The 24,485-nt window shown below is 36.6% G+C and overlaps 2 protein-coding genes across 25 annotated transcripts in view; one reads left to right on the plus strand and one right to left on the minus strand.

Annotated features, from left to right (window-relative positions):
* Positions 1 to 1,179: 1,179 nt before the first annotated feature.
* On the plus strand, positions 1,180 to 19,424 carry tbc1d23 (TBC1 domain family, member 23). 2 transcript variants are annotated; one of them, XM_079627690.1, is made up of 19 exons: positions 1,197 to 1,330; positions 4,786 to 4,900; positions 5,968 to 6,073; positions 8,006 to 8,210; positions 8,571 to 8,694; positions 9,081 to 9,205; positions 9,699 to 9,745; positions 9,872 to 9,975; positions 10,351 to 10,473; positions 10,938 to 11,030; positions 11,248 to 11,418; positions 11,517 to 11,559; positions 12,613 to 12,719; positions 13,293 to 13,429; positions 13,694 to 13,738; positions 14,571 to 14,659; positions 15,320 to 15,455; positions 16,293 to 16,487; positions 17,936 to 19,424. In XM_079627690.1, exons 1-19 carry the CDS (start codon positions 1,293 to 1,295, stop codon positions 18,018 to 18,020), a joined length of 2,088 nt encoding a protein of 695 aa, XP_079483816.1. In that variant the 5' UTR covers positions 1,197 to 1,292; the 3' UTR covers positions 18,021 to 19,424. The 2 variants fall into 2 exon arrangements, with proteins under 2 accessions (XP_079483817.1, XP_079483816.1); XM_079627691.1 differs by lacking the exon at positions 13,694 to 13,738 and having other exon boundaries at positions 1,180 to 1,330; positions 17,936 to 19,304.
* tp63 (tumor protein p63) overlaps positions 19,416 to 24,485 on the minus strand; it is a 42,075-nt gene continuing 37,005 nt past the window's right edge. For 4 of the 23 annotated variants that reach the window (XM_079627692.1, XM_079627703.1, XM_079627693.1 and 1 more), the window contains 4 exons: positions 22,845 to 22,987; positions 21,155 to 21,341; positions 20,956 to 21,049; positions 19,416 to 20,787 (listed from right to left, as the gene is read on the minus strand). In XM_079627692.1, the coding sequence (XP_079483818.1) occupies positions 20,485 to 20,787; positions 20,956 to 21,049; positions 21,155 to 21,341; positions 22,845 to 22,987 (727 nt within the window). In that variant the 3' untranslated portion in view covers positions 19,416 to 20,484. Of the gene's footprint in view, positions 20,788 to 20,955; positions 21,050 to 21,135; positions 21,342 to 22,844; positions 22,988 to 24,485 lie in introns of all 23 variants that reach the window. The other 19 variants (XM_079627709.1, XM_079627708.1, XM_079627699.1 and 16 more) reach the window with 6 other exon arrangements.

Raw genomic sequence — 24,485 nt, forward strand, 5'->3', positions numbered from 1 at the left:
AGTTTTTGCCTGGAATAAAACATCAAATGAGATCAGTAAATGAGCATTTGCATGAATCATTGACATCAAAAATATAACAACACTCATTTAACGACCGTGGCCTTTAGTTTAGGGCCGGTTGCAAAAACTGCTTAGACTTAGTCATTTAATTTTTTCTACAAGACTGTAGAATGTACTGCATGTATTCTAATGTACTGACATAAAAAGGTTGTCTAATTTGCATCAGAACAGTAAGGCTGATAACCTCTTATCTAACTGCCGGTCAAACTCTCAAGACAGATGCTGCAAATGGACCCTGTGTTATTCAGTAATTTTGCTCAGGTTTTGCCAACATTTATCCATCTATCAACAAATATCTTTTGACAGTTGTTTGTGTGAAAGTGTGAGGTTGGCAAGCATCTTCATATGATAGAGGTATAATTAAAACAAAGTACACTTTAAAAAGTCAAAAGCACCCAAAGAGCCAAGATGAGACTAACTGATAACATTGTCTTTACTTCTCCTCAAGGGATTGTTGACTTTGACCCAGATGCTCATCAGACATCATGCATTTTAAATTAAGTTTTGGAGAATGAAGTTTTGATTAATCTTGGCTCAGTTAGAATTAGACACTTCCTGTCAATAGGAGCAATTTGCTCTTCGTCATGAGCAAATTCGTCATGACAATTTGCTCTGAGCAAGTAGTTTGGTGATAAATTGACAAAATGATAGGCTATCAGTTCTCAAGACTACAAGACTAAGCTTGTATGGGGCTAAACGTGGACTATAGAATATGTTTCGCTTTTTTAAAAAAATACAAGGATAACCAATCTGTTGCCCAAACTAAATCTCTGTAACATACTATCAGCTGGAATGATCCAGTCGAGTGGCCAGTCGAGTATTTTGTAAATACATTACATATGACATAAATCATACAACATCATGGCAGAAAATGAATAACAATTTTTTTCCGGATCAATTAAAAAAAATCAATTAGCAGTGGGCTACATGCCTACATGCACAAGCAAAACAAAATGAAATACTAATTTATTTTAGAGGCAGGCAACAGTGTCATGCCGTGTTGAAACCATAGACTGTAAAAAAAATAACCGACCAGGTCTAGAATGCATAATTTTTTTTTATTCATCAAAGCTTAAGGTTTTTTTTTTTTTTTTTTCATCAAAGCTTAAGTCGCGCGCCGCTGAATATCGCGTTCTACGTCACGTCTAGACTAGTGTCCGCGCGCGCATGTGGTCCTAGCGACAGGACGCTGGTATTTACGACACAGTTTGACGTGAACCGTCACCACAGCAATGGCGGATGCTGTAGGGGAAGTGCTTCAAGGCAGCTGGTAAGAAAACACCACTGATCAATTTTGCCGCAGAACGATTCACTGGTCCCAGTCTGATATTACCACTTGCAACTTGAAGTCCGGTGAAGAGAGATTATTAATCACGTAGTGTTTTCACGACATCCGTTTGTGAGACAGCGATGCTGTGCTAAGCAGCTACTCTGGCTAGTCAAAGCAGTAGTATTGTTTTGAGGCTCCAGCTGTTTCTCAGACCTTCTCAGCTCAGTTCGACATAGTCCTGTTATTCTTATGGTGATCTGTAAAATGTCTTCTAAGAAGTTAAATATGTAATTGTTGTGTTCCCTCAGGAGTTGGCTGTGTTAAAACAGCTTTTGCTAGGTGTTAGCGTAATTTGACACAATAGAATTGTGATGATGATTATGCTACTCTGATTATATAATCTCTTATCTCCTATAACTTCAGTATGACCATGTTTCCCCCCTACTTATATGGTATATATGGTTGTAGTTTAGGGTATTCGGCTCTCCTTAAGTGTGAATTCTTTGTTTAACTTAGTTCTGTAAGGCATATTTCTTAGCTGTGGTGGTTTTCTGGAATTGGAAAAAAAAAAATCTGAAAATGGGGGGTTCACCTTCTTTTGGTACTTTCTGAAGTGATTCTTTTGTGAATATTTCAGTATGTATTGTACATGAGAGTTGAAATAAGTATGAACATTAGAAACTCCTCCCAAGTTATACATGCTTGAGGAATTCAGCCCAACTACATTGACAGCTTATTGACGTCAACATTTTTCTGCTTTGTTTTTCTGCACATGTGGCGTAGAAGTTCATCATAATTATTATGAAAAGCATTTTGAATCCTGTTGTAATTCACAGCCATGGCATTTGCAAACTGTTATTGAAGGTCACCGCAAAGCACTCTTTTTCTCATAATCCACTATTACCATTATAGTTTTTTAAAAGGATTTCGCTTAGCAAGAGATACACTGTGTAATGACAGTTCGGCAAAAATAAGTTAATTCCTAGATTTTTAATGATTCCTCTAACTTCCTTTAGTGAGCCTTTGTGTCCTCTTCCTCTTATGCTGAATATGGACCTTCCTGTTTTCAAGGAAGACAAATGACTCCCTTGGAGAGATAACAGGAGCAAAGTTTGTTGCAGGGTGGTATATATTTCAGGCTGTGATTACTAAGTCCATTATTAACCACCACAGATACAGTTTTGCATGTTATTTAGTGCGCTGCACCTAAAAAAAGAATGTATTGACTCTAAAGCTTCCTATCTCAATATTCAGGCATCCGTCCAAAATATGTGGCGACTTGCATTTTTTCACCCCAGGTTTGAATGCTTGGTATGGCTTGTTGCTAGACAGCTTTCGTCTTCATCCCTAAGAGTATGTCACGACTTTAGAGTGATTGTGGAACCCATCATCAATAATCAACTTGATTTCTACTAGTTACACCTTTACAGTGTTTAGTTTTCTTGATGTATTTATTTAACCATGTTTTTCCACTGTCACCATGGTGATGTCGATAACAAATTATGTTTTGTTGAAATTCCGAGAACGACTCTTGATAGTCTTGGAATAGGCTAATCAGTTCGAATGGGTTGAAAATTATACTGTAAAAAAAAAAAAAAATCATGCTATTAGCTACTATGTTGCAGGTACTCATTAAACAATTACCGGTAAGTGTTTTGTATTATTGCTCTGAAAAATAGTTTATTTTGTAATGCGTCACTGGTGGTTTTGCTGCAGCTGAGAAGAGGTTGTGTGTGTGAAAGAATTGGAGCATCTGCGGTGTGTTTGTGTGAGTGATGCGCATTGTTTAAATTTCAGCACAGTTGTTCTCAGCAGTAGTGTGTGAGAGTAGGGCTTTGTCTGGGAGTTTCTTTCCCTGGCAGTATAGCAGATGGCAAAGAGGCCTCAGAGGATTTCTTTCTGTTTTTTTTTCTCAACTAAAAATGCAATTTAGTGCAAGTCGAGTGTTTGTTTTTTTTTCTCCTGAAGAACCCTGTACCAGGTTCTTGGCTTGTTCTGCTAGTGTCTAGAATTTGTAATAGCTCTTAGAGAAACCCTAGAGGAGAGTGAAGTGCAGAGAGACAGAATAACCTTTTGACTTAATATTGAATTTGGTAGAAGAAGCCTCTTTCTGCAGTTGAATTCTCAGTAATGTGTGTATTCATCACACAGCCAGCCATGTCAGCTACCATGTATATACATACGCACCTTATTTGTTGTGGTGATATTAATTTCTGTATAGCTGACAGCATATTGCTCATAAATGATTCATGTCACTGGCTGTTCAAGATGCTTTTTGTTTTTTTTCCTGTGCTATTTTTTGTTGTTTATATAAAAATGCATCAGACTGAATAAGAATAAATTCATCTGACACTTAACAGAAATAATGCTTTTTCTCCTTAATTCTAATTAGAATAAGTTGCCGTATTCTTTATACTCTCTTTATAATAAAAGGGTTAGTTCACCCAAAAATGAAAATTCTGTCATCATTTACTCCCTCATGTCGTTCCAAGACTTTTGTTTATCTTCGGAAATGAAAGTAGTTACCGTAATCTTGGTAATGAAATTGAGAAATGTCTGTCCCTCCATTGGAAGTCTTTTCACACAAAACTTTAAAAATAATAATATTTTTAAAATAAATCCATATGAATTAAGCGGTTTAATCCAAGTATTTTAATAAAATACATTTCAGAGAAAGTTTTTCTCAATCTTTTCCACTTGTTGTGCATTATTTACACAAAACTATTTTCTCAGACAATCTGCTATTTATCATGATATCTCTGTAGTTAAAACATTAAAACACAGCATGCCAGAGGAAAAGTGTTCAAAAGCATTGCATCCACAACAAATATATCTATTTATTGAATATAATTTTTTTTTTATAACTTCTTCGTAATGATTTCATGTAGTTTAAGTGTTTAACTCCATTAATGAGAGTGTTTGATCTAAATGTGTAGCCTATATCAGAATTAAAAAAATATATTATTTTATTTATTTAAACTGTTATTGTGAACATGCACTGTATTTATAATTAGGACTCACAATGAAGATTTACGGTTTTACTTCATCTGCCGTTAGATAGGCTACATATTCAGTTTCACTAAACGGCCCAACGCAGACATTTAAGAAGGGATGGATATTCTTCTTCAAGTGATAGGCTTGCTTGGTGAGCGAAATTATATTTGTATTATCTTTCTGTATGATTTTCTGTCTAAAAGTGACGAAAAAGACATTTAACTCCAGCTCACCATCGGTGTCGCCAAACTGCTCCATCTCCAAAACGTTCGTACGCATGGGTCAGAGTTTGCGTGCAGGTGCGCAAGTTTTCCCGTCAAGTTTGTTTTTATAAATCACAACTGAGCCTATGCGTCGGAAGTGGCGTATGCCTCTTTCAGGTCCTGTTTTGTGCATATGCAACGGTTATAAATGAGGCCCAGGTCAGTGTGTCATGTGTGCATTTACTGTGTTTTCTGAAGGAATCAGGATCTGGCAGACGCTCTTGACTTGGCAGAATGTGATCTGGACACTGATCAGGATGGTGTCATCCAGGTCCGAAACCTTTCCCCACCACAGCGGGCCAAGTTATGGATGGTAAGTGTATAAAGACTAAACAGCATGACTAATCAGCCTGTGTGGCCTCATGTGGAAATATTGACTATCTGCATTATGAATAAGCTATGGAAAGATTGTACATGATGTGTGTTGATTAGAGAGACAGAAAAAGTGTTGTGTAAAATACATAAGAGATCCATGCAGGGCTTTGTTTTAAAGAATTTCCTTCAGAGTCAATGGGTCCCAAAGGGCTTTAGAGAGCCTCTGTATTGATCAAATGACCATTAAGGAAACTGTAGCTTAGCTTGGAGTGTAGGACCCTTTAAACTTACACCCTGTGGGAGATTAGCCTAGGCTATATCTAATGGTTTGCTAATTAGAGTTGTCACGATTCTGGAATTTCCAAGTTCGATGCAATACCTTGAAAAATATTGATATTGAATACCATTTTAAATACTTGGGAAAACTGCCATAATACCACCATCCAGATCATTTATCTCATAATTTTACACACAGGGAGGCTTTGTTTGAATTGTTGAACTACATTTAGAAAAAAAGGCCAGTAAACAGTCAGTAATAAAAAAGAATAAATAAACAAATTGCAAACAATAGCACAAATAAGTATAATAGAATAAAGAGACAAATGAAATAAACATGGCTTTAAGTTCTAACAGTAGTATTCAGAATACTACTGAAATTTCAGTAATAAAACGTAAAATAACACCTGTGGATTGTTTCCATTCTAAAAATTAAATTCAGACTAATGCTTACAAATAAAGTTACAAAAGTTATTCGGTCAAGATCAGTGAGTGATGTTTCTCTTTGTTCTTTGATTAACATGACAGAAAGCATCAGGTTTATTAGGCTGCTGTCACTATACGATCTTATGCACGGATCCAATATGCTGTTACACAACATGCGGAGAGGAGAGAGAGTGAGAATGCGCAGCTAATATCGGTGTATCAATACTGCAGAAAAGGAGAATTGGAACCATTTCCGATATTTCAGTATCAATACTTTTGACAACCCTAGTGCTGCTGATAGAGCCTTGTTGAACTGTAAGTGTTTTCTGTTTAATTTTTAGTTTCATGTGTATGTGTTGACAGATTGCTTTGAACGTGTCTGGTAAAGGAGATAGTCTGTCTTCATGGGATGGGGCTTTGGACCTAGCAGAACAGACGCTCATTCACACCCGCAGTCAGCAGATTATTGGTGAATTACCTCTCCTCATTTTCAATTTGCCATTTATGCGTGGTTATGTACTACACATTAGGGCTGGGCGATATGACCAAAAAATTTTTATTCTAGTATTTTTTTAGCTATACGGTTATACGTCTCTGTACTTTCTTCTTCTTTTTAGTAGGATAAAAAAAAGAAGAAAAAAAGTTATTTCACATCCTGCCCAATGTTGTTCTACAAACTATGTTCATATTGAAGTCTATGAATAACAAATATAGTGAATATTAGGGGTGGGGGAAAAAATCGATACAGCATAGTATCGCGATATTTTCTGTGGCAATAGGCTACTGTATCGATACACGGGCGCCAAGCATCGATCTTTTATTATTTAAATTACACATGAGAATTTAAAGGGATAGTTCACTTTGAAATTCATTTTTGATATGTTTTAGCTTACCTCAAGGGCATCCAAGATGTAGGTGTCTTTGTTTCCACAGTATTTTCAATTTAGATATTTTTAGGTCCAACCGTTGTTGTCTGACAGTCATATCATGCAGGTCTATGGGGTCCACCTCAAAGAGCATGCACAGAGAAGTCCAAATTAAACATGATTTAATGACTCGTAAATGTAAGTACACATTGATGGCCTGAGACACGAAACGAGCGGTTTGTGTGAGAAAACTAACAGTATTTATATCGTTTTTACCTCTTGTAACACAGCCACGTCCAAAGTGATCTGAGGGCGCGAGCGCATCCTGGTGTGTGACGTGTGCGCAGACTGGTGCATAGAAGTATACACTAGATGTCACCTTGGCTACGGCAGTTCATTGGAACGAATGTCTTTAATGCGACATCTAGTGTATATATATCTATGCACCAGTCTGCGTACACGTCACACAGAAGGAAGCGCCCGCACCCTCAGAGTACATGGACTTGACTGTGATTACAAGAGGTAAAAACGACATAAATACTGTTCGTTTTCTCACACAAACCGCTCGTTTCGTGTCTTAGGCCATCAATGTGTACTTACATTTACGAGTCATTAAATCATGTTTAATTTTGACTTCTCTGTGCATGCTCTTTGAGGTGGACCCCATAGACCTGCATGGTATGACTGTCAGACAACAACGGTTTGACCTAAAAATATCAAAATTTAAAATACTGTGGAAACAAAGACAAAGACGTTTTTTCCTTATCTAAAAGAGCAAATTGTGGGCGTTGTTGCAAATAGCAGGCGTTATACCGGTATATAACAATTGCGGGTGTTGTTGCATCTCATCAATACCTGTAGTAACACAGCAGTGCATACCTGTTTGTATTACAGTCTAGTTTACCTTAAATGCAAACAGTACAGTTTGCCAGGTGTATGCAACATTTATCACAGGTTCATGTAAGTGTTTGTTAGTTAGTCCGCTTGACAATCACATTTTGCGGCAATAAAATTGATGTGACATGAACAAACAGATGTTGACAGTTTTCCTTTGCGGACATAATTTGAAGTTGGAAAAAGGTAAAAAATTTCAATATATCGCAATATGTTTAAAATCGCAATAATATCGTATCGTGACCCAAGTATCGGGATAATATCGTATCGTGGTGCCTCTGGTGATTCCCACCCCTACCAATGTAGCCTATGATCTATATATTATGTGCAAAAAGGGTTCTAATATTGTAACATTACATTCTAAAAAAAAAAGTCACTAAACTAAGAATGATGACTAAAAAACTGACTCATCCGGTTTTTACCCAGCTGTTTATGTTAATTTAAGACATCACCTACTGTTTACATGAATATTCCACGTATGATATAACTTACTGTATATAACTGTGCATGTTTGACCATTCAAGTGCAATAAGCTGCAAAAGATAGTTTACAGTGTTGTGAAATACAGCCCCATAAAAATCAGTTGGATTTTTTTAAATATTATGATGCTAATGTTTGACCTCTGCAATATTTGCCTATAGATGAGCTGGGGATACCAGTGGAGGAAGGGCGGGACCTGGTGTCAGATGTGGAGTCAGTGATCACCTTCTACTGCAAATCCAGAAATGTCACCTTCACTCCAGATCTTAGTTGGCCACACATCCTCAAACCACTCTTGGGCTTACAGCTGTCCCGCAGAGACCTCTACAACTGCTTCTACGCAATCATGAATAAATACATCCCACGGTAGTTGGGATGTTCATATATCTGTCTGTGTTTTTTCTCATCAAAAGAAAAGATAAAACAAAACCCCACGGTTTTGCTTTTCATCTGTTTTTTTCCACTCCAAAACTTTACCGATCCAGGATTTATTTGTGCATGACAAGTTTGGTTTGATGTAATTTGATCAAACATTAAAATTAATAATAAAATGTTGCGTATTATGTAGAAAATCAGAATCTCTGAAATGACCATGTCTTGTCTAAAAAGGCCAGTTTTGAAAGTTTTGTTCAAGGTGATTAAATGCCACCAACTTTAAGAGGGGGAACATGCATGCTTTGTATATCATTTTCCTTGATTTAGTGTCATATTGTTTGTCCTTTGCAGAGACTGTTTTGTGAAAGGACGCCCATTTCACCTATTCAGGCTCCTGTTGCAGTATCATGAGCCTGAGCTCTGCTCCTTCCTGGACACAAAAAAGATCACTCCTGATTCCTACGCCATCAGCTGGGTCAGTCTTTTTCTGGCAAAAGTTGATGAAATATTTGGCTTTGTACAGGAGTGTCCAAACCTGCTCATGCAGGGCCTACGAGTTTAGCTCCAAGCCTCCAACTTACCCCAACACACCTTCTGGGAGTTTCTAGTAATCCTCATGACCTTGATTAACTGGTGCAGGTGTGTTAAATGAAGGTTGAAGCTATGCAGAACATCAGCCCTCCAGGAGCATGATTGGATACCCCAAGCTTAGTATATTAATTATACGTAACTTATACATGCTATGGAGCTAGTCTGAAAAAAAGTGTTATGGTCATATTCCTAGAATGAATCAAATGTACATTTATAATTTTTGCGAAAGAACTTGACACTTATGTTTTTTTGCATTCCTATTTCCTGTAGCTGGGCAGTCTCTTTTCTAGCCACTGTATCCCTGAGGTAACGCAGGCCTTGTGGGATGTTTATCTCCAACAGGCTGACCCTTTTCTCATCTTCTTCCTCTTGCTCATCATCCTTGTCAATGCCAAGTATGTGACAGTTCAGTGCACTCAGTTGAGTAAAGGGGTCCTATTATGCTCATTCACAGGTTCATAATTTTGTTTATGGCATCTATGAAATATGTTCATTCATCATTTAATGTGCAATTTAAAAAAACAAAACAACTTACATTGTTGCAGGACCTGTTTTCACCGCCTCAGTCTGTTGAACAGTAAGTTGGTCTATCACTTAAAGCGTGTATAGGAATGTAATGCCCTTACCATAACCGGTATACATTTTGACATGTACGGAGGCATTTGCAAGAGTCCAGAAACCCTGCTTACTGATGTAGAGAATAACTCCCTTTGGAGTGGACTTTGTGCTTTTTAACTTTGCAGGCCTTTTTCATGTACAAATAGCAACATTACACAGTAAAGAAAAAAGGATAATAGGACCCCTTTAAGGAACTACACTAAGGGAGTTTTGCTCGCCTGTTTATGAGATCAAGTCAAAAGATGTTTTTCTTTGTTTTCTAATGTCCAGAGACAGCATTCTTACCCAAGAAGGAGATGGCAAAGAGGAGATAATCAGTAATTTTTTAATTTTAATTGTTTAATTTAATGCATTTTTTAATAATAATAAAAATACATTACAAAAACCTGTTGCATTGTGACAAGTGTACAGCTGTGATTTTTGTCTTATTATTATTTTCTCAGAAATGCTGGAGCTGTCTCCGTCATTACTAGAGGCAGAGGACATTGAAGACTTGTTCTCTTTAGCACAGTATTACAACAGCAAGACGCCTCTATCGCTTAGAAAGGTAAACATTATATCGCTGTTCTTATTTCCAACTTCCTATAAATATGATGCACAGTAGATCAGGAACTGTGGTGCATCGCAATAACATCTTTTAATAGCATAATTTAAGTTTAATAATCACATTTGGCTGAATCACAATTCCTGTTTTCCACCCTCAAATGTAATACCTTTTAAAATAGTTATACCACTTAAGATGTTTTATGACCTTACATTTCACAAAACTGAGGAGCTGCAGGCTTTTTTGTATTTTTTTTTTGCACACATTACACAAATACATTTTACTGTTCGCACACATCTCTTTTCATTCACAAATGCAAGTGAATCACTCTATCGAGCCCTGAGGTATTACATGCTTAAATATTTGATGTGTGTGCAGGAGAACCATAATCTGTTTGGCAGCAGTCTGGTCGCCCTAAAAGAAGAGGACATGGACCTGAGTCAAGCACTCTGTCTGCCCGTATCCGTCCCTGAGATCCTGCAAGCCAACCAGCTACAACCTGTGAGTCCCCAGCCCAAGATTACTGTTGAAGACCTCTCCAAATCATCTTTAATGATTATTAATGTTGTTCATCAGGGCTCAGCGTTAAAGGGATAGTTCACCCAGAAATGAAATTTGTCAACATTTACTCTTTTTTTTTTTTTTTTTTTTTTTTTTCATATCTTTTTATGATCTTTGACAAATTAAGATATTTTTAATGCCATTCTTCAAAAAGTACCTAAAGACATTGTAAAATGAATCCATATGAATGAAGCAGATAAGTCCTCTGAAGAGACTTGGTGATTTTATATGATGAACATTTAATTTAGGTTTTTATTCACATATAAACATTGATCATCGCACATACATAGAGCACATCAAATTGACCATATTTGATGTGCTCTATGCATCTTGATTTCTGCAAGCTGTGCATGAGAATCACCAACAGAGAATCTGTGTTATTCTTGCGGTTTTATTCTACTTAGGAGGGTGTGAGGTTTTTTGTAGTCGACTGCCGTCCTGCAGAGCAGTACAATGCTGGTCACCTCTCCACTGCCTTTCATTTGGACTCTGACCTGGTAAGAATTTTTGCAAGCAGAGAAGAATGCCTTTGATTTGAAAATACAATTGAATTTTCAAATGCAATATTTGACCTAATATGAATTGGTCAAATAGAGTTTCTGAAATAGACGTTGTTTCCACAAAAATACTATGTTTAATATGTGTAGCTGCTTCAGAGGAATTGCACACTGCTTTATGCACCTGTGTCCTTCACTACCTTGTCTTGGTTCACAGATGCTCCATAACCCCTCTGAGTTTGCCCTGTCAGTGAAGTCTCTTCTGGAGGCACAGAAGCAGTCTCTGGAGTCGGGCTCTGTGGCCAGTGGAGAGCATCTGTGCTTCATGGGCAGTGGACGTGAAGAGGAGGACATGTACATGAACATGGTGCTTGCCCACTTTCTACAGGTGAGAACTGTCTGTTGCTACTTATTGAGTTGTTGTGTAAATTATTATTCAAAGAATTTCATAACTATTAGAGATATATTTTTCTTTCCTTTGTCTAGAAAAATAAAGAGTTCGTGAGCATAGCAAAAGGTGGATTTATGGGTAAGTTGTATTTTCAGACGCAACACTTTTTTAAATCATCTGTGCACTGTACCTCCGGTCCAAATTTGGAACAAAATGCAACTGATAAACATAATATCAACAAACAATTAGAGGCACACTATGTAACTTTTCACCACTAGAGGTTGTTTATTCAAAACAAAGGTTTAGCTTGATGACGCCTTGATTCGTGGAATCATGGTAGTTGTTGTCTTCACCTCTACAGCCGGTGGAGAATACGACGGAACTCGGGCAGAAATCATATTCATGGATGACCGGTAATGTATTAAAGATTTATTAACGTTACGAAAGCCGTTGGCGCGAAACGAGGCCGCTGGAGCGATTGCTGATGAGAGACAAGCACGACACAGCTCGAGAGCAGTGGAGCGTTTATTATTCCACAGACCACTTCCTGCTTCTTTCGGTCATGCGTATGTAGTGCAACGCAGCGCTGTTTTAGATACATTTGAGTGTGTTGGAAGTAGTGTGCGTTCGCTCGGCGGCTACTTTATGAGGCACTTGTTGCACACCGCAGTGAGAGAGATCGATATTAGGGATGGTAAATATGGTACATGGTAAATCAAGAAAACGAGATTTAAACAAAGACTAACTGTGTTGAGCTGTATAACGATTCACTTTCCGTCGATGAATATATCCAAACAGTTGGTCACCTGTCTAATATAACACATTACCGGTATATATTAAAGCTTCTTTGGTGTTTCCATGGTTTCTACAAAACGTAACCGGAAATCGAGTGTAACTCATTGATGGGCGAGGCATGGACACGGTCCATGTCCTGGTTAAAACTGCTTATTTCTCTGGATTTAAACGTTCTTAGAAACATTTGGGATAATGTAAGTACACAAATCAACCAAATTTATAGCATTGATCTAGTGGTTTTTTAATATTTTGATCCAAAAATCTTACATAGTGTGCCTTTAAATAAATAAAATGTAATGCATTTGGATTTATTTATAAAATCTGATCAGCAGTTTTACATGGTGACAGAAGCAGTTTTATTGTGCTGATGAGACTCACTGTTTCTTTTATTCTCAGCATTGCAGCAGCACCTGGCAGATATTAATGTTGAAGGGCCGGATAATGTTTATGTTCACTGGATCGTGAGCACCTCAGGATCCCACAGTAGCCTCAGCTCAGCTGATGTGAGTTTGGTGTGTATGTGAGTGTGAGAGATGCACGTTACATCATCAGATTGTGCATTAAAGCTGTGCTACTCACTACTCCGAGCATGCAGCCTATAAACCAGGCTTTTGTGGCCCATGTCCTCCTCATCAACATTTTCTAAATCTGTTTTCAAGATATTTCAAGGATGTGTCCTCCTTATTTATTTATTACGTAGGAGCTTGCATGGCCATTTTTTATCTTGAATGTGCGAGGCTTCCAGTTATTTTATTATCACGATTGATAAATATATTATTGTAATTAAAACAATGGCTTGTAGCTCATAGTTTTACTGCACTTTGTTATTCTTCTAGTTAATTACTTATAGTGGCTAAGGAATCTGAAGTCTCGCACACATTCATAGGAAACAGCTTACGGTACTTCCCTTTTGAAAAATAAGCTGAATACATGTAGCATCTTCCTTTCGTTTTCTGGGTGGCATTTAGTGTATGTATGTAAAGTAAGCCAATAAATGCTTCAACTTCCATTGTGATAAGCAAATGCCTCTCAAACTTGGATTAAGTTAATCCAGCCCATCTCTTATATTGGTACAGGGGGAAATGAACAGCACAGATGGCAAAGGAGTTAAATCACTTGTCAACAAAATGACTTTTGCACTCAAGTCAAAGTCAGTTAATGTGAAGGAGAAGATGATCAGCTTCATTGAAAACACTTCCACACCGGTGGACAGGTGAGCATCCTTTATCTTCAGTTCACCAGACAGGCATTCTTTCACATCCTTCTCTGCAGATATGTCCGTCTATTGATAAAAAAAGAACAATTGATGAGAAGAAAAAAGTTTAATGATCAGATCTCTCTCTTTTTTTTAAAACCCCTTACTTAAGAAAATAACTTAGATGATATTACATAGTGGCATTTATTTAAAGTGATTGCTTTTCTGAAGTCTTCCTTTTTTAATCATCCTCCCAACCTATGCCCTGTTATTTCACACTAGAATGTCTTTCAATCTACCCTGGCCAGACAAGGGAATACTGGATCGGTAAGACTTCATTACTGTTTGTCTGTGCCCCCTTCAGCGTGCATCCGGGTTCCGCAACTTGCCCTCTCAAGGTGGCGCTGTCAGCTTTAGCTCATTGTAGGGGTTTTCACAACCCAAATTAAACGGCACACTCATGCTTTAACACCATATGCATCTGCATCACCATATCCTATTCAGTCTTTTGAATTTCCTGTTTCCTACTAAAATTCTTCAGGAAATATCATCAGAGTAGAGTAATATTCTAGAGTTTGTGACTTTGTCATCCACTACCAAACATTCACATGCATGTGTAGTAGAACTCACAAATACCACTCAGAATGGAAGCTGTGAACCACAGGTATTGTTTGTCACTTTGTGACCGTGTTGGCTGTTGTGACCTCTTTCACTGCATTTGCCACTTTGTGCCTTTCCTTGTTTTATGCCAGCAGTGCCTGAAGTCTGAGTCCTCTTTGATGCCCCTAACTTGTGTGGAGGGAGACTGCAGTTCTTCATTGTTTTTATACAGATTTGATCACTGCTGTGGAAGGCTGGGGCAATTGTGATTTTTAATGTTAAAGTTGTTCAGTTTTACTGTAAAATGGACTCACTTTGTAAACTCTGGCCTTCCACACTTTGATTCTCATCTCTGTTAAAATGCAAACATGTTAACTTCCCTCTCTTCCAACTAACAGTATTCACCTTTCTAATCCTAGAGGACACCTCATCTCACTACCATGCTCTTAGAATGCCTGTTTTAGCACAAGGAAGACAATGCTACTGTGAAGGACAAACCTTTATTCTTCTAGTGGCTCTTGTAAGTACCTCTGATGCTTTTTCTTTTTTCTTTCTTTAGGCATGTAAGCAGCAGTGATCGGGTGGGGAAGCCATACAGGGGTGTGAAGCCTGTTTTCAGCATCGGAGATGAGGAAGAGTATGATACAGGTAAATGCATAGGTCGATCTAAACCAGGGACATTCAACCTGCTCCAGGCAACTCAACTTACACTTTCCTGCAGAGTTTAGTTCGAACAAAAACTGACACCTTTAAGCTGAAAAACAAAATGCAAAAATATCACAGAATATACACAGCACAAGTCACATGGGATAATTCAGTGTTCGGGTGGCATGAGATCGGAGTTTGATGAGAAACAAACCAAAATGTTATTTATTTTTTAGTGGAAATCTTGACCTTGGATTCATGCCATGTCATACTGGTTTGCAGAATTGTATTTAAACATACTTTCTATTAAGCAAGCTATTAGGGAACCAAAGAACAAATTTTAAACTATATACCGGTATTAACAAAATAACGTACCCTTTTTCCAAGACCATATTCAAGAGCCTTCCTTTCCAAAGCTTTTGAATATTGCCTATTTACATAAGCTGACCTCTGGAACTTCTGTTAAAAATAAAAATAAATATACTTAAAAATAGTGTGTGTATGACTATAAGAAATTTGTCGAGGACCTCTATTTGAGAACTACTGTACTAAACCTAACTTCTAGATATTTAATTATAAATTCCTTTTGGTGCACTACACTCATATCATATTTGGGTCCCTGTGTTTTTCCTCATGTTTTCTTTTTTCCTTTCCTCCTTTTAGATGAGATTGACAGTTCATCAATATCAGATGATGACAGGAAAGAGATAGTCAATATACAGACTTGGATCAACAAACCAGATGTGAAGCACCATATTCCATGCAATGAAGTTAAGGAGACAGGACACATGTTCCCAAGGTGAGGTCACATGTCTGAGCACATCAGAACTGGACATGGGATTGGTGCTCCGGGATTCCACTACAGGCGGAATCATCAAATAAAAGTTTAAGTATGAAACAAAAAAAAAAGCAGCAAGGTTATATTCTAACATTATAACACAATTGTTATATTCTGGCCAAGGTATTCAGTGTAATAATACGGTTGCATGTGAAAAACTATGATGTAAATAATTCAGCATATCAGATACTGAGGCTTCCCAGCTGATAAGATGGCTGGTGTGCATTTTAGAGCTGCACGATTAATCATTAAAAGATCGCGATCTCAATTCAAATACCCACGCGATCTTATTCATAGATGTCAATGATTCAGCCATGTCTATTAAACCTTCAAAAACTACTATCACGTTCAAATCTGTGTTCATGGTGCCGCTGACCCAGAGCGAGCAGTTATAATGGGTACGAAACCGCTTTTCAACCACACAATATCATTATTCCTGTCTTACAATATTCAATAATTGACTCTCCAAATGAAGATTGTATCAATTACATCGTTATGCCAGTAGGTGGCGGTAAGTGACTGTTAAAAATATATTTGTCATTGAAACATTCGTTCAAGAGATTTGTTCAAAAACGCTGATTCATCCAGTAATTAAACAAGTGAAGTCTTAATGAGTAATTATTATTTTTTTCATATCAACTCAATATTTTTTAACTAGACTGTTGTTTAGTTGTCTATTCAGAATAGTGGGAAAATCGTGATCTCTATTTTTACCAAGAAATTGTGATTCTCGATTTATCTAGGATCGTGCAGCTCTAGTGCGTATTATGGTTATAAAATTGTTTTTATTTTCCACAGTCATCTGCTGATCACTGCAACACACATGTACTGTTTGAGAGAGATCGCCGCCCGAAAAGGTTTTGCTTACATCCAGTCCAGGCAGGCCCTAAACTCTGTGGTGAAGATCACCTCCAAGAAGAAGCATCCAGAACTCATCACTTTTAAGTTTGGCAACAACAATGCTGCAGGAGTGGAGATAGTGGCTGTAGAGAGGTATGGTGAATATGACAACAGGACACCAAGAGACCTTTATGTATTTTAACAACAAAAAAATACATTCATATTATTATTTAAGTATATATTATGAATATTTTTAATTGGCTTTTATTTTTACACTTTCAGGTTTAATTTTAATGAGATGTTTTACAAATTTTGTCTTTTGTGCTTTTGTCATTTTTATACATTTTCTTTTCTTTAAATATTTCTACTTGGATTTAATTTTTTTTATTTCCGTTTTAGTTTGTTCTGTTTTTTTTTTTAATTATTATTTCCCATTGATAATTTTAGTACTTCAATTTAAAGGCACAATATGTAAGATTTTTGGAATATAAAATCCAAAAGCTACTAGAACAATGTAATGTTATATTTTGTTGACTTGTGTACTTGCATTATCCCAAATGTTTAAATCCAGAGAAATCAGCCATTTTAACCAGTGTAACAGCTCGTGTCATTGCGTCGTCTGATAATGATGTCATATCTGCGTTACCCTCGATTTTCGTAGAATTTACTTCCATAGAAGCCATGGAAACACCAAAGACACTTTAATATATTATGTTTTATTAGACGGGTGAGCAAATGTTTGGATATATTCATCGACAGAAAACTACTTGTTATATAGCTCAACACAGTTAATCTTATTGTTTGAATCTCTTTTTCTTGATTTACCGTGGGTAACATTTTTGTACCATCTCTCAGAGACAACACTATTTTGTCAAGTGGCTAACATAGCATAATCAGAAAGAGATTAATTTGTAGTAACAGTAATACAGCCATACATACAATATTTTAAAATGAATTGCGTTACATTTAGCAACACAATCTTTTATAATTATATGATATTCTAATAAGGATCTAGCTTTCTGTAATGTGCAATGAGTGTCTCACACCAGCTACTGAGTGAACGCACAGAGTAACTTTATAACAACTTTTTCAACACACTCAAATGTATTTTAGTAGGATTGTTTTGACCAAGTTAAACAGCAATACATTAGCTCATGTATGAACATGGTTTCTACCCGAGTCCCGACGGATTGCTTTCCATCGGCTATGGAGGTGGACATATGGTGGACATATGGACACCTCCCATGATTCCACGCTCATTCACGGCATCATCAAGCCACGCCTTTGTTGCTTTGATTAAGTGACCTCTAGTGGTGAAACTTGCACACTGTGCCTTTAAATGTATTTCATTTAGTTGCCAAAGCAAAATTTATAGTTCTATTATTTAGATATTTCATCCAATTTTTATTTCATATTTATTTAAATTAACAAAGTGTTTTTAATAGTTTTAGTTAATGATAATAACCCTGTTATATACTTTACAGTATATGCAAATATACTGTTGTTGTTTTTTGCAACACGGCATCTGGTGTCATTTACTTGTCTTTGTGTAGTTTGCAAAATTGTAAGCATAAGCATAATTCTTGTCTTCTCTTCTCAAGGTATTTAATTCCAGACGCAGGTGACGCCACTAAAGTCATCAAACAGCAAATCATGAAAGTTTTAGATGCTATGGAGAGCTCTTAGTGACAGAGACGTCAGAAATGCTTCACTCTGGTCATCCAGGAGACAGCCACAGCTCCAACCAAAACAGCCTGAAGGGGAAGGGGGTAGTAGAGCATTCCCACACTTTTTTTTTGTTTTGTTCTTTTTTCTTGTCGTGATCCTCCTCCCTGGGCAACACTGACGTGGAATACTGTCAAGACTCTTTGGGCATCATGATTGACGGGCGTTCTAAAACTTTGGGCATGGAGATGTCAATATGACCCTGCATTAGAAATGGTGATTTTTGTTCATTTTGCTTTGTGATTTCGATTTCTGATTTGAGAAACTGAGCTAATTAAGCAAGTTAGATTTGTTATCTATCTGTCTCGAGCCTTAATGAGCTACAGCTGTTTTATATGAGTCTCAAACAGGTCCTCTGGATGAGAAAACGGTTTTGGAACCTCAATCAAGGAACCTCATTGCTCTTTTCTGCTTTAATGTTTGAGGTCACTAATTATTTTGCCATTTGAAGATGTAAACATTATATATTGCTGAATACTCATGTAACAGAAAAGTTTGACATATTTATCAGAGCAGTGTTTTTACAGCAAACAAATTCACCTGGAGCCTCATCACTGGCATTGAGGTGAATATATATACTTAATTTTCATATTTGGAAAGTATGGTTGCTTGCACATGAGGCTGCGCCAGTGTGACACACATATACTTCCACACAACTCTGCTGCTTTCTGTACTGATTCACTAAAATGCCCAGATATTGTTAACCATTTGTTGGATCACCTGGTTCCATGAAGTTGTCTTGTGATTGTTGCTTTCAAGATTAAAAGGAATGGGTTGATGAGATGGTGACAGTAAACTGGGACCTCTATAAGTAATGGCCAAATTTACAAGAGGATGTATTGAGAAAGTTGAAGATGCCAATAATTGAGTTAAATTAAGTGAACCAGCATCTGTCGAGTAGTTATTCAGTAATGCAAGTATTATGTACTGATGCTGAAGCACTAAAGAAAAACTGGTTTGTGAATCCAGTCTCCATCAAATATAAATGTATGCACAAACGATTTACCAGTATCAAACATAATCTATACATAAACCTTAACAGAGGTCAAATCAACGTGAGGAAAAATATAATCTTAAGAACATTTTTGGAAATAGTCCTGTCAGTTTCACACTATGCAAGTGCTAAAAAAGTCTTAAATGAGAATAAGATTCTTAAAATGACCTGTAAATTAAAAGATGTTCATAGGATTATATTCCCAGTGCTCAACTTTTCAATCTTTGTTTATTTTCTGTTAAAACCACAGAATACTATTGATATCTACTGTTTAATAAATCAAAATGAGGTCCTCCATGTCTGACTTCTATTTGAATAAAACCGATTTATTTGGTTTAATTATATAGAAAAAAAAGCCAATGTTCAATGATATTTGTTTTATTTTTGGTTTATATCAAAATAAGTACATTGCAACATATTTACAATAATTCCTTAATAGTTTGATAAAGAATTGTTTACTCTGTTGTCAAATGAAAGTGAACTAAAAAACTGTACAATATTGCCACAAAAGGCTAACAACGAGTATCAAGTGAATTGGAAACTGGTTTAAAAAATACTGAAGCCACATTGCATTGACAATGTACAAACACATTGGCCAATGAACCAATAAAAATCACTTTTATACTTTACGGGCCAGTAAACAGCAGTTCAAGCAATTAAATTCAATACTTACACACTGCAATTCTAGTATTGGAGTGTTTGCGACTCACAAATAAAAGATACAAAGGGTTTACAGTATTACATAGAGGCTACATGAAAACATCAGTCTTACACCACAAATAAAAATAGACGAATAACACTTTCTGTGAGATTAGAGAACCATGTGCGATTCGAAATACATACAATCAAAACTGACACGTCCGCCTTTTAAAAATGACATTGTTCAACCGCAAGGAATTCTCTCAAACAATGATTACAATTAACACTAAAGCTCCTGCTGGGAGGAAAATGTTTGTTTTGGTTTTTTATACAGAAAAAAAAAGAAAAGAACAATAACGTAGAAATATACCGTTGGCCATTTAAAACAAAAGAAGGAAAGAAACCCCAAACGTTCAGTGTGTATTTTATGAGTAGTAACAACAGCATTTCTTAAGTGCTTCGTCTCAAGAAACAGTAAAAATGACAAAACAATCTAGCAAAGCACCATTTCCCCTCAGCCACAGCTGCTTGCGTTCAATAAAGGGGCTTGAAATGACAACCAGAGCTAAATCCACCAGAAGATAATGAAACCATAAAGGACTTTAAGTGCATTTTATCTGCCCATTTAAGTTTAAGTGAACTAGACTATGAGGCTCACAGTTTTTTTAATCACTTGCTTAGGAAAACTGTGAAACGATCTGGACCAACACCAAGTGTGTTAATATAAAACAGAGTGTGTGTGTGCGTGTACAGTAAATGTACACTGTTGCCGTTGTATGCATGTAATAGTGTTCATTCGCCCTCCTCCTTGATGCGCTGCTGCTTGTTGCGACGGGAATCGGGAGCCAGGTCAAAGGAGAAATCGGTCCAGTCATCCCGCGGAGGGAAGGAAATGGTCTGACGGAGAGTGAAGCGCACCGCATCGATTACGCGCTCGCCTCTGGCTTCGGTGGCGCCCACGCTAACAGTGGATGTCCCGCTAGAGGTGCGCAAGATGTGGGGAGGTGGAGAAAACTCCATGGTCTGCCGGTACTCCATGATTCCTTTCCAAATGATGTGCTGGAATTCTGTGGGAATCTTCAGCCTGGACAAGTCCTGTGGATGGAAATACCACAGAGCTCATGAATACAACAGCCACTGCTCTGATCTCTCCGAATCCTCACATCTAGTGTGCTATAAGCTCCATGGTGAACAATTCTAGGCGATGCTTTCTTAAACCGGCACCTGACAGATAGACACTAAGGAGAAAGGCAAATTCCTCACCTCCAAGTTGTAGTTCTCAATCTGGTAGATATTGGTCAGTCCTTGGGCTGTGAAATAGTCCAAACAAGCTGAACAGCCCAGCCTCAACAGGAAACTGCAATTGACAGATATTAAGCTTTTAAACAGTACTACGATAACGCCATTTCCCTTTCACGTATGTGCCATTTTAGAGAGACTTACTGCGAGTGTATTTGTGTACCTGGAAATACTGTTGTCCATTGGGTAGGGTGGCGGAGGTGTGCAGTGAGAGGAGGGCACCATTTGTAACTGAGACTGCAGGGGGTTGGTGGGGCTCAGGCCACTCATGTCCGTGTTCATGGGGACAGGGCCGCCCATCATCGGAGGGGTCACTGAAGGGAGGGGAAAGTGTTGAGACTGTAATAAACCTCAAAAAAAGGGAAATAAAATAACACTTTACAATAAGGTTAAATCAGTTAATGCATTAGGTATCACCAACTAACAATGAAAAATACTTTTACAGCATATTCGTTTCAGCATATACTAATACAATTTTGACATTTCAAGTTTTGTAAATTAAAATAAATGTATAATGAACAAACATGAATTAACAATGAACAATAAGTTAATTAAAAATACACACGCTCAAAAGCTGGGAATCATTATGATTACATTTTATGATTACAAGTCTTTTATGCTCAGTAAAAACAATTAAATATTTTATTTCATAATATTTGTATTAATTTGCAAAGAACATTAATATATATATATATATTCTATTTTCATACATTTTAAAATGTAATTTATCCTTGTGATGACAAAGCTGGATTTTTGCCATCATTAATGTAGTCACATGATCATTCAGAAATCATTCTAATATGCTGATTTGATGCTCAAGAAACATTTATTATTTCAATTTCTTATTATTTGCTGCTTAATATTTTTGTGGAAATCATGATACGCTACCATACAAACATTTGTAAAAAAAAAAAAAAAAATTATACTTTTATTTAGCAAGGATACATTAAATTGATCAAAAGATCTTATTTCAAAATAAATGCTGTTCTTTTGATCTGTTCATCAAAGAATCCTGACGGGGTTTTTTTTTCAATATTATTTTACTCGGTAATGGTAACACTTAACAATAAGGTTCCTAAGTAAACATAAGTTAACTACATAGTTAACGTGAACTAACAACTGAACAAAACTTCAGCATTTATTAATCTTAGTTAATATTAATTTCAACATTTAGTAATACGTTGTATTACTTGGTTGTATTTGTTAACACTAGTTAATGCACTGTGAAGTGTGAACTAACATGAACAAACAATGAACAGCTGTATTTTTAACATGAACAAAGATTTATAAATACAGTAACAAAAGTATTGCTCATTGTTAGTTCATGTTAGTTAATACATTAACTAATGTTAACTAATGAACCTTATTGTAAAGTGTTACCGTATTAACATTTCACAGTATTATTGATTTTTACTATATTTTTGATCAAATAAATGCAGCCTCTGTAAACATGTAAACAAGAGTCTAAATAAATAAATACTCTACATTAACACCTGAGGGCACCAAATATGCATTAGGTGATTTTAGAAAACATGAAACCTGAGGCACACTTCACAGTGCATATTTATCACGTATAAGTAAATTTTGACAGTGTGCCGAAGGGAAGGCGGATTGTCCCACAAAGATCTAGTTCAATTTTAAAATGAAACTGTCTGTCAAAGTGACACTGAGAACTGAGAGTTTCTCAAGCCCAGACAGGATCTCCTTCACTGAGGAGAAAGGGTTTCGGAGACACTTCCGCGTGTAAATTTAACTTCAGAAATTGCTTTATATTGATTATAAGGTCTTTTGTTAGTTCTAGCATAGACTGTAAGCATCTATTAATTTGACTGATGGTTAAATCGAGTCCTTACTGTCAGTTAGTCCTCCAGCCATGCTGGATGGGGTGAGTGTGTTGCGCTGTTGGGGGTTGATGAGCTGACTGACGGATGGCAGCTTGTTCTTGCCGAGGGTGGGTGAGCTGGAACCGAAGTTAGGTTGGGGTGGCAGAGAGCTCCTGAGGGAGAAAGAAAGTACAGGTTCTGATACTGTCATTGGATATTTGCCTAAACTATAGTGGACGTCCAAATGACCCATTCCTGAACTCTTCGCATAGGCTTATACAGGCATATTAAATGTGTGCTACCTTGTCATGATTAAATGTTTTCTATAAATGTTTTGTACACTGACTTTGTGCAAGGTCACTAACATGTTTTTGTTGTTCTGCAATTCTCAGCAAAGAGGTATAAACGTGTATAAAAATATATATATTCAGAGATTTTTTTTTTTTTTTTTGGCTGACTTTACCCTTTTAGGCCATATTACACAAATATTACTTTACGTAATATTAAATATACATTATGTAAATTAACAATAGGAACAACAGGGGAAAAATAATATTTATAGACTCGTTTATGGTTAATTTGCATGACATATTTGTGTAATATGGCCTTAAAGGGTTAAGTCAGCCAAACAAAAAAATCGTTTACTCATTTACTCTCCCACATATAATTTTGCTTTCTTTTATGGAACATAAAAGGAGATATTTTTTTAGAGACGTCACTGAAAATCAGATTGGTTTGGTTAACTACATTCTTATAAAAATATATATATTTTTAATGTGTTCTTTAATATATATTTTTCTTTATATACATATAAAATATAAGAAAATACAGTTTTGGAGTGACTAGAGTGAGTACCAGATTTTTGTGTGGTTTAACCCTTTAACTTGCATATGTTGCTTTCTTTGTTCACATAATGTATAATAAAAACGCTAAGTGTTTCAGTTCATTGATATTTTAAAATGCCCTGCTGACTGAAAGGCCCTGACAATTCGATGAAAAAGAAGATTCAATGAGATAAAGGAGAAGAAAAGAGATTAAAGAGGAAGTGTAGGGATAGGAACACAAAAGCAGAGAAGTTATTTATTGAATAGTAGTAACTGACAAAAGTGCAAGAGCCATTGAGAATACAACAACCATTCATTTCATATGAAACAACAAAAGGATCTGTCAACACTGTAGCATTCATTTCCTTTTCTCTTAACTGCCATGTACATAGCAGGAAATACATTTTTTTAAGAAAATGCACAAATAATCAAGACAAAACGCACAAAAAAACTGCCCAGCAGTACACTTTACAAAACATGACCAGCATTATCAAAATTCAGTCATCAATAAAGTCTATCCCCCCACGTTTATAGACAACTCAATGAGTCCAGCTCCAATAATAAAATGAAGACAGAGGCAAAAACAAAAAAGCGATTTAAGATAAACCATCATCAAGAGCTTAAAGAAAAACTATGAGTCCCATAAAAAGGTGTGTGCTTGGTTCCTGGTCAGTTTCGACATTCAGGATTATTTAGAGAGATAGAAAGAAGAAAAACAGATGGAAAGAATGGAGAGAAAGAGAGAAATAAGGTCGTCAGCTGACAAGTTGCTATACTGTTTATGTGCAATGGGTTTCTGTGCAATACCAGCAGATCATAGTAAATGCTGAGGCAACAAGCCGCCTCA

The sequence above is a fragment of the Phoxinus phoxinus genome (genome assembly GCF_949152265.1).
Source record: "Phoxinus phoxinus genome assembly, chromosome: 11".
NCBI classification, from domain to species: Eukaryota; Metazoa; Chordata; class Actinopteri; order Cypriniformes; family Leuciscidae; genus Phoxinus; species Phoxinus phoxinus.

Bases quoted from the DNA above. Each gene is read 5' to 3' on its own strand.
- tbc1d23 (XM_079627690.1), top strand. From the start codon at position 1,293: ATGGCGGATGCTGTAGGGGAAGTGCTTCAAGGCAGCTG. The intron at 9,746-9,871 runs GTAATTTTTTAA...TTATTTTCTCAG, and splicing joins TGGCAAAGAGGAGATAATCA to AAATGCTGGAGCTGTCTCCG. The intron at 11,560-12,612 runs GTAAGTTGTATT...TTTTATTCTCAG, and splicing joins AGCAAAAGGTGGATTTATGG to CATTGCAGCAGCACCTGGCA.